General features: G+C 36.6%; 1 protein-coding gene across 1 annotated transcript; it reads right to left on the reverse strand.

Annotated features, from left to right (window-relative positions):
- Nucleotides 1–291: 291 nt before the first annotated feature.
- LOC131996442 (putative nuclease HARBI1) lies at nt 292–1,725 on the reverse strand. Its single transcript, XM_059366150.1, has 4 exons — nt 1,411–1,725; nt 917–1,358; nt 719–863; nt 292–665 (listed from the first exon to the last, which is right to left on the reverse strand). The coding sequence occupies exons 1-4, from the start codon at nt 1,530–1,532 to the stop codon at nt 292–294; spliced, it is 1,083 nt and encodes a 360-aa protein (XP_059222133.1). The 5' UTR covers nt 1,533–1,725.
- Nucleotides 1,726–10,228: the final 8,503 nt, after the last annotated feature.

The raw sequence follows: 10,228 nt of genomic DNA on the forward strand, positions 1-10,228 counted from the left end.
AGTTCAAGAAGAACGATTAAAAATGGAAAAGGAAAAACTTAGGCTATACAAAGAACAAATTAGAAATAAAGAAAACTATAGGACCAACATGTTGAAATTGAGAACGGAAGAAATAACCCTCAAACAACAAAAAATTGAGATAGAAAAAGCCAGAATTCAAGAATTCTTATGATTTGTGTGTTTTTATGCATAGTGCCATTTTTTATTTTGCTGTTAAGTTCCTAATTGCCATGGGTATAGGATACCTTTTGTGTTATTTTTTATATTTTGTGTTCAATAAAACTAATTTTTTTATACATTCATTGTGTTCATGATATTTAATCTTATACTTGTTGCTGTCATGTCGCCATCATTTTCATTATAATCTTCATCTGAATTTTGATTTTCTAAAGGGATTTCAAATTCACTATGATCGAGTTTATAGTGGATGCATATATTATGTAAAGCTGCACAAACTGCGGTAATCTTCGCGGCCATTTCTGGAGAATAATGCAACTGTCTCGCACCAAGCAGGCAGCGGAATCTATTTTTTGCAACACCAATTGTTCTTTCCACAATATTTCTTGCTTTTGAATGTACTGTGTTAAATCGAGACTCAGCACTGCCTTCTTCTGCTGCCCTAAAGGGGGTGATTAAATATGGTTCTAGTGGATATCCTGCATCACCTGTAGATATATAGATAAATAAGTTTGTTTTTATCCTTGTCATTCCATCATACCTAAAAGCCATGTGTTTCTTTTTCCGTTATTATATCGTTCTGCAAGATATGCTTTAAGATCACTAACATTCCATACCAACGAATCGTGTGCTGAACCTGGATGGCTTGGTGAAATATAACGTATTCTTAGTTTATGATCACAGACCTGTAATTTTGCATTATAAAATTCTGTGAATAGCATATTAATCAGTTACTCACCACCATCACAATTAAGCTATAAAATCCCTTTCTATTATAGTATTTCCAACGTTCTGATAGAGTTGGAACCAAAATCTTTATATGGGTGCCATCAATACAGCCAATTACGCCCGGAAACCTCGTTTGGCCATAGAAATGTTCCTTTATTTCCATCTTTTCCCTTTCGCTCATTTTGAATGTAATCCATTTGGAGCAAAGTTCGCTATACATCACATCTATGCACTCGTGAAAGACACAACTCATTGTGGGTTGTGCCAGGCCCACGTTGAAATCGTTTCCTGCTCCTTTTTGGTAGCTACCTTCCGCGAGTATTCTTAGTGTTGCTGCCAGCCGCAAAGTTTTAGGCACACATGTTGATCTGGAGGGATCACGAAGTTTTTGTGAAATTGTCCTTAGAACGTACCGAAAAGACGCTTTGTTCAGTCTAAAATTGCTTACAAATCTGCAAAAAAATATTGATAATTTGGGAGAAACGTGAAAGGAAACATACTTACTTTGAACTTGGAAGGGAAAATATGTTTGACTGAATTCTTATCTGCCTGCGATAACAAATAAGATTATAAGCATTGGTTTCGTCTTCTTCGTCAGAAGATGAAAAATTTGCAACACTTAGCATTTTTATTTTACTTTTTTACTTTTTATTACGAAACGTTTAAAAAGCCGGCAATTGTAACTCAAATATTTTCAATCAGCTGATGTTTTTATCACTGGGTAGTTCAGAATTTATTAAAATATGTAGGATACGTCTATTACAAAAACACTCACGTCATTTTTTTTACATAATACCAACGAAATGTAAATTCGAGTTCGACTACGACTACGACTGCTCTCGAAATTCGACTACGACATACATAATAAGGGTGAATATTTTAACGCTACGGGAACATCACACAAATTTTCAGCGATAGTTATCCCCTCCTAATGCTGAGTATTCTGCTCAGTATTTCGAGCGGAATGCTGTCAAACTCCATATAAAAAAAACGTCGGCGAAACGTTGGCTGAAAATCGGCGGAAAAGTAGTATATGTGACAACACATGAAACATCATCAACATTTTAGTTTGTTTTATTGGTTTCAATGGTTCGTTTTTCTTTATATATTTGAGGAAAATTATATAAAAAAGAGAAAACAATAAGTGCAGATAAAGAAACGTATTTTGGTATGGGTACAAAAACATTTGATTGCCGTCAAATTCCGCTCCCGAAACAATTAAAAATTCCTGCGTCTATTCCGAAAGCAGAATAGAATACCAACCCTAATGTTGGTGACATTTGTGAGGTACAGTGCCAGTAGCAGTATATAAGATTCGGCCAAACTTAACACGTTTACTTGTTTCCCCTAAAAAAAAGAATTTTTAAAATTATTAAAATATTATCGGTTGGACTTAACGACTACTATTTTTTGGCTGTTAACTTACGGATAATTTTCGGTAGTTACCGAAAGATCATACCGGCAAATTTCGGTAAAATCTGAATTGCTTAGAAAGGGAAGTTACCATTCCATCTCGTCACACATCTCTCTTACAGAAACGGAAGGAGGAAAATAATTTGATAAAAAGCACAGATTCATGCACAAATTGATTGCTTCAACAATGAAAACGTCACAGTCCGTGTCATATCTGACCTTCGAAAATCTAATGAACTTTTTAGGACCAATGGCCCAGCCTCCATAGCCCTCCGGTCAATATTTCTGAACAATAATAACATTTATTAGTTTATTGGCATTATCTTTGCCTCTTTATGCCTTTGATTTTCTCAACAAAATAAAGCCTATTCTTCCTTTATATTTCCCGCCTCTGAGGTATCAACCAATACATTAATCTCACCTGTGAGCTCTGCCGTGTAACGAACAAAGTGATCATTAACCCTCCTTTTATGGTCCATTACATCGTTCTCTCTCTCTGACACGGGACATTTTCATCACAGAATTCCTCACAGCACACTCATCGTTGTTCATAGTTGAAGATTCTTCATCCATTCTGACAACATGACTTAACCAACGTAAAACTTATTTTGATGCATTTAACTATGCTATCGTCGTCATACAGCTCGTGGTTCATACGACGCCAATATTCTCAATTAACGCAAACTGGTCCATATATTTTACGAAGGATTTTTCTCTCAAACATTTGAAGTACTGACTCATCTGCTTTAGCAAGTACCCATGTTTCGGCTCCATGTAACAGCACGGGTAGTATAAGTGTCTTGTATAGTGTACCTTTTGTCTGTCGTGAGGTGGCTTTGCTCCTCATCGCTTGCTCAGTCCAAAACAGCATCAGTTAGCCAATATTATCCTTCGTTTTATTTCAAAACTGGTGCCGTTTGTTTCGGTATAGATAAAGTTGCTGAGTATCTCAAAGTTGTAGTTTCCAACTTTGTCAATTTTTTATACCCTCCACCATAGGATGGGGGTATACTAATTCCTTCATTCTGTTTGTAACACCTCGAAATATGCGTCTGAGACCCCATAAAGTATATATATTCTTGATCGTCATGTCATTTTAAGTCGATCTAGTAATGTCCGTCTGTCTGTCGAAAGCACGCTAACTTTCGAAGGAGTAAAGCTAGCCGCTTGAAATTTTGCACAAATACTTTTTATTAGTGCAGGTCGGTTGGGATTGTAAATGGGCCAAAGCGGTTCATGTTTTGATATAGCTGCCAATTAAAACGATCTTGGGTCGTGACTTCTTGAGCCTCTAGAGGGCGCAACTCTTGTCCGATTTAACTGAAACGTAGTGTTTTGGTATCTTTTCCAATAACTGTGTTAAGTATGATTCAAATCGGTTCATAATCTGGTATAGCTGTCATATAAACCGATCTTGAATCTGACCGCCGTACTTATCGGACGTTAACTTTTTATTGCGCTAATATTTTCTTTAATTTGTACTACGAATCTCCAGGCATCCAAGTGCATAAGTTTGCAGCTAAGATGCCAGGATCCGTCCTCCCCGACATGGATTGTGATGTCGTGGAAGTAGTTGTAACATCCTCAAAAGTGCAACAGTCAAAGCCAACAGTTCAACCAACAACAACAAACGATCGCAAAAGACAAAGCCTGGATGCCTCCTTTTTACCTCAAAATGTGGATATTTCGGATCTGTCCAGACGTCTGACAAATCATACTCCAAACAGCCGAAACAAATTTGCTATTCTTTTTAGATGTAATGTGTGACCTAGAAATCAAATCTGCACAAACAAACGGGCAAGTGCTCAAGATGCAGGCAAAAGCTCCGTGCCAGACAAAAGATATTGGTGTCCACCGACATTTTTGAACAACGTGAACATTAAAAAGCAGGTGGATTACCTGTGTTTAAAAATTCCTGACTCGTCTTTAAAGTCTAAAAACATAAGCAAGAACAAAAGCAAGCCTTTCTTTGCTGATGTTCAAACTCATGCAACAATGATGGCTTTAGTTCGAGCCAAGGCGGAATTAAAAAAGGTGATCTCCCGCGAGCAGCTGTTAACAGGCGGCCAGGTTTGACGGTATTAAGATGTCCGATTTTGTTTGCATTCTCTTTTTTGTCATCTTCTTTCTCGCATATTCTCTGCTCATGTGCGCACACGTATAAACAGACACACACACATATCTTTGTGTGTGGATTCCATTCAAATTCCGAACTCGAACAAATTGAGAAGGAACTGGACAATCTAGTCCCAGACACCATTGCAACTATAACAAAGTTTAAAACTCCCGCATCGATCAAGAAGAATATAGAAACTGGCCTGTTTCTAGTTTCTTTACTTCCTAGAAAGAAAGAGACAGGTCATCCAGCCCAAGTTACAAAAAAATATAGCAGCTCGTCGTGAGAGAATAAATAATGCCGTTAAAACAAACACCATCGCTCTAAACAACGTAAGTAGAGCAATTAACATGTCTACATTTACCCGTGGGAAATCTTATGCCAAGCTTTTTTATCCGAATCATCAACAAAATAAGTCATCAATAATTGAACAATTCTTAAAACTTGCCAATTTCTTCTTTGAGCCTGAGGAGCTCTCCATAGAAGAGGAGATAAATATATTTCTTATGGAATATCAAAAAATCCCAAGGGCTGAAGCAAAAGCTGAATTTTTGCGTCTGCTTAAAAAGGATAAGTCAAATGATCCATAGATATTTAAATAGTTTAACATTCAATGTGAGGTCTCTTGTGGACTGAAGCAGACATGGTGAGCAGATAAGCTGAGTATTCAGTTCAGCTTTTTAGGCGGAATGCTGTCAAACTCCATATAAAAGAAATGTCGGCGAAAAGCTGGAGGAAAATAGGTGAAAAAGTAGTAATCTGTTCATAGTGGGAAAAATGGCAAAAAGAAATTTTGTGGCATGTCGGCATCATTTTTGTTTTATTGGTTACAATGGTTCGTTTTTTTTTTGGTTATTTTATTTATTTCCGAAAAAAAATAATACCATAAGTGCAGATAAAAAACATCTTTTGGTATGAAAATAAAAACAAAACATAACTGTCAAATTCCGCTCACGGAACAATTTAAGATTTCCGCGACTATTCCGAAAGCAGAATAGAGTACCAACCCATACAGAAATTTAAAGTTCTCTGATTACAACTTTATTTACGACAGCTCGTCCCTTGGCGTAGATTATAATAAAAAACAATATAAACTATTGTTATTAAACGATTTAGGGTTCAATTCTTGTTTTGTACAATTAGATATGGTATCTAATGGTACAAGGAAAAAAATCTTAGTTGGGTAATTATATATACCGTGCAGCTATATGACCCAAAGTTTTCAGACGGATGTAACAAGCTTTTGGATTTAATTGGTGTTTTTGATGGCTTTGTCATTGGTGGGGATTTAAATGCTAAAAGCCATTCCTGGGGCAATTTATCGGAAAATTCATATGGTAATATACTTAAACAGTGGCTTCTGGACCATGGTGTAGATGTTACAAGACTTTGCGACTACTCTTTCTTATTCAAATGGATCTTCCTTTCTAGACCATTACCTAATATATCCGAACCTCCTAGATGAAGTAAAGAGCTATTATTCTGTTGAAAGCTTCTCGGTTCATTTCCCAATAAAACTAGAATTGAAATTAAATCATACGGAGTTAATAACGAAATCTTGAAATCAATCAATAAATTGATGAAATCATCTGCGAGTTCAACAACACCCTGTCAATAATTCACGAAGCACATTCGTAGAAAATAATTTTGAATTTATATTAAATAAATTTGAAATTTATAATAAATAAATTTGAATAAATAGTTTTGAATTTTAATAAATTTTTCTTTCACAACATGCAACTCAATAAATCTGTACTAAATTATAAGGATTGTGAAAGAATGTGTTGGGTTTTTGGTCTTGCAGTTACAACAACAATATTTTGAAAAAAGTGGAAGATGCTGACAAAGGCTTTTGGAAAGTAATGTTTATTTAACTTATAACTGTGAAAATACTACAAAATCTAATTATTTTTACAAATTAATTCTGCATTTGTCTCTTCTTAAATTGTTTTGTGTTTCATTATATATTAATTACGAAGGGGTGGGTTTTAATTGAATTTACAAAAACATACATGAATTTCAGTACGACCCATACAATCACATTTGTGTGTACACATGCTCGTAAGCAGCTGATAAATTGTTTGATGCCATATTTTTTTATGTGTAAATGGCAAATTTTGGCCAAAGAAACCAAAGACATTCAACCTTGTCAAATCACCGAAAGAACGATTTTCGGAAATTTTTCCGTAAAAAAGAACGTAGTACCAGCCTTAAAATACCAAAGGCAAAAAGAAATTAAAAAAATTTTCCATCGAGAGGGTAATAGGCAAAGTCCGAATACAAAATACTGTCCAAACAAATACAACTGTACAGTTTTTTACAAACCGTCAGTTTGTAGTTCAAATCCAAGACATCTACTCATCATCAGGTGTGGTTCATAGTGGTGTACCCCAGGGCAGCGTGTTAGCACCATTTTTATTAAATTTGCTTTTCTATGATTTTTCGCACACTCAACAGCATTCCCAGGCTCTTTTCTACGCTGACGACTGCAGGCTATTGTCACCATTAATCTCCTACTCAGTCATTACATACGCCAAAAATCAGAGGTGATTTGTTTCAGAAATGCTGCCACGGCGAAACAATTAAAGGTGGTCTCATTTGTACAACAACCACAAATCATATGGTGCAATTGTCCTGTCCTGGTCCAATAAATGCAAGAATTTCCTGACCGCTTGTCGCTGTGCTGGCATGGTGGCGTATGCGCGGCTAGTGCCCGCCGGATGGGGTGGTTCTTTGCGCAAGCGTGTCACATGAGCAGGAACAAAAAGTTGTACATGCCAGGCTTACTATGTAAAAGAAAAGGGATGTTTGGCCCGAAAAAGAAACTACTAAACTAAGATTTCTAAATAAAAATGAGGAAGCACCACACCTACCTTTTGGAAGCCTTCTCGCCTGGTGTTCTGGCGAGGATAATGCCCTCCCTCTGGAGTCGGAGCTCCACCATAGCAACTTTCAAGTCAGTTGCCCTGTACCTACCTCTTCATCTTATCACCCCCTTCCCATCTCCCTCAATAAAATTCATCGTCTTTTCGTAAACGTTACAAACATTTCAGGTAGTTCCTTTATTTATAAAAGAAGGTTAATTTATGATGACCACATGAAAAATTCAGAAAAAAAACAAGAGGCATCATCCAAAAATCATAATAAAAAAAAAGAAAACTCGAAACATTATGACTTTAACTTACTATCTCAACTTTTTCTACATTAGCTTAAAAAAAAAATGTAAAGAAAGTATAAAAGAACCATATGTAGGTGGGTATTGCTAGCTTCGAACAGATCTAATGGCATCCCATCTCTTCTTTCGGGGCTCCTGCCGCTGAGTAAGTTAGGCTGTGCCCACAATGGCAGCTTACTCCGTCTGTCCGTCCGAATATTGTAAAGTTCAAGGTAAGTAAAAGGGGTATTATAAAAAATAAAAGGGGTATTTGGAATTAGTTTTCTTATTTCATATCTGATTTTTTTCTTTTCTTCTTTTAGGCCTTTACCACGCCCAAAAGGACGGCATCTTCAAAGTACTAGCTTGGAACAAAGATCCCTATGGAGACTTCCTACCTGCCTAGAGAGAGCTCTATCTATTGGGGAAGGGTAAATACCATATAATACTGTTGATGGTATAACAAAAAAATAAGTATCCTAGATGAAAAATGCCTGCCTTTTCAAAAACTAATTTCTTTTTTTTCTTTTTATTTTTAGATAATCTGTACGTCCGTCCGTCCGAATGTTTAGTTTTAAGTATAACGAGTTAAGGGTCAATGTAAGCCGTCACCTGGAGCACTGCGGTCTGCGAGCGCTTTTGAAGGAGGTCCCACGCTGGTGCAGAGGAGATGAGCCGTTGGTGAGCAGCGTTTTTTTATTTACTTTTAATTCAAAATTTTCGTTTAGTTTAAGCTTTAGCTATTTATTCAGTCTTTTTTTTTCCTTTTTTTTAAGTTTATAATTAAGTTTCTTTCTTTAGTTTGAAATTTATTTTCCAATAAGTGTTTTTAATTCAGTTCCTTTTTTTCACTCTTTAGAGTAAGGTATTAATGTAGTTTTAAGAATAGTTTTTATGGTAATTTTAAGGTTATTTGGTAATTCAGTTTGTAAGATGTTTTTTTTTGTTTAGCTGTTGCAATTTCTTTTTTCTTCAGTAATATAGGATTCGAAATTTTCTGAATTGGTTTTCCTCTTTGTTTTTTTTTATTATTTTTTTTCTCTTTTTTTTTTGGAATTCAGTTCATTTTTCTTGTTCGTAATTTAAAATAAAAGTGCCCTTTTCAATTTTGGGCTTCTAGAGGTTTTATCCCACTATGGTATTTTCTTATGGGTTATCATACACTTGCTATGCAGTCATTGTAGCAATACCACACAACAACACCAACACTACACGGCGGCGGCTGCACTTTTCTTATACTTTTTATACCCTCCACCATAAGATGGGGGGTATACTAATTTCGTCATTCTGTTTGTAACTACTCGAAATATTCGTCTGAGACCCCATAAAGTATATATATTCTTGATCGTCGCGACATTTTATGTCGATCTAGCCATGTCCGTCCGTCTGTCCGTCCGTCCGTCCGTCCGTCCGTCCGTCCGTTCGTCTGTCTGTCGAAAGCACGCTAACTTCCGAAGGAGTAAAGCTAGCCGCTTAAAATTTTGCACAAATACTTCTTATTAGTGTAGGTCGGTTGGTATTGTAAATGGGCCATATCGGTCCATGTTTCGATATAGCTGCCATATAAACCGATCTTGGGTCTTGAGTTCTTGAGTCTCTAGAAGGCGCAATTCTTATCCGACCAGAATGAAATTTTGCACGACGTGTTTTGTTATGATATCCAACAACTGTACCAAGTATGGTTCAAATCGGTCCATAACCTGATATAGCTGCCATATAAACCGATCTTGGGTCTTGACTTCTTGAGCCTCTAGAGTGCGCAATTCTTATCCGAATGGAATGAAATTTTGCACGACGTGTTTTGTTATGATATCCAACAACGGTGCCAAGTATAGTTCAAATCGGTCTATAACCTGATATAGCTGCCATATAAACCGATCTTGGGTCTTGACTTCTTGAGCCTCTAGAGGGCACAATTCTTATCCGATTGGAATGAATTTTTGCACGACGTGTTTTGTAATGATATCCAATAACTGTGCCAAGTATGGTTCAAATCGGTTCATAACCTGATATAGCTGCCATATAAACCGATCTTGGGTCTTGACTTCTTGAGCTTCTAGAGGGCGCAATTCCTATCCGATTTGGCTGAAATTTTGCATGACGTATTTTATTTTTACTTTCAACAACTGTGTCAAATAAGGTTCAAATCGGTTCATAACCTGATATAGCTGCCATATAAACCAATCTGGGATCTTGACTTCTCGACCCCTAGAGGTCGCAATTATTATCCGATATACCTGAAATTTTGTACGACGGATCCTCTCATGACCATCAACAAACGTGTTTATTATGTTCTGACTCGGTCTATAGCCCGATACAGATCCCATATAAATCGTTCTTTCTATTTTACTTCGTGAGCCCCAATGGGCGCAATTCTTATACGAATTGGCTGACATTTTACACAGGTCTCCAACATATAATTTAATTGTGGTCCGAACCGGACCATATCTTGATATCGTTTTAATAGCAGAGCAACTCTTTTCTTATATCATTTTTTGCCTAAGAAGAGATGCCGGGAAAAGAACTCGACAAATGCGATCCATGGTGGAGGGTATATAAGATTCGGCCCGGCCGAACTTAGCACGCTTTTACTTGTTTATGCTCGTTAGGCTCACTTCCAGTTGTCTTCTCGGCTCACC

Source organism: Stomoxys calcitrans, chromosome 1 (genome assembly GCF_963082655.1).
Source record: "Stomoxys calcitrans chromosome 1, idStoCalc2.1, whole genome shotgun sequence".
Taxonomy (NCBI): domain Eukaryota; kingdom Metazoa; phylum Arthropoda; class Insecta; order Diptera; family Muscidae; genus Stomoxys; species Stomoxys calcitrans.

What these genes read in the sequence shown, in the direction of transcription:
- LOC131996442 (XM_059366150.1), bottom strand. Translation starts at nt 1,532, where the DNA reads ATGCTAAGTGTTGCAAATTTTTCATCTTCTGACGAAGAAGACGAAACC. An exon ending in TTTTCCCTTCCAAGTTCAAA is followed by an intron (nt 1,359 to 1,410) that starts GTAAGTATGTTT and finishes ATTTTTTTGCAG; the next exon opens with ATTTGTAAGCAATTTTAGAC. An exon ending in ATAGCTTAATTGTGATGGTG is followed by an intron (nt 864 to 916) that starts GTGAGTAACTGA and finishes GCAAAATTACAG; the next exon opens with GTCTGTGATCATAAACTAAG.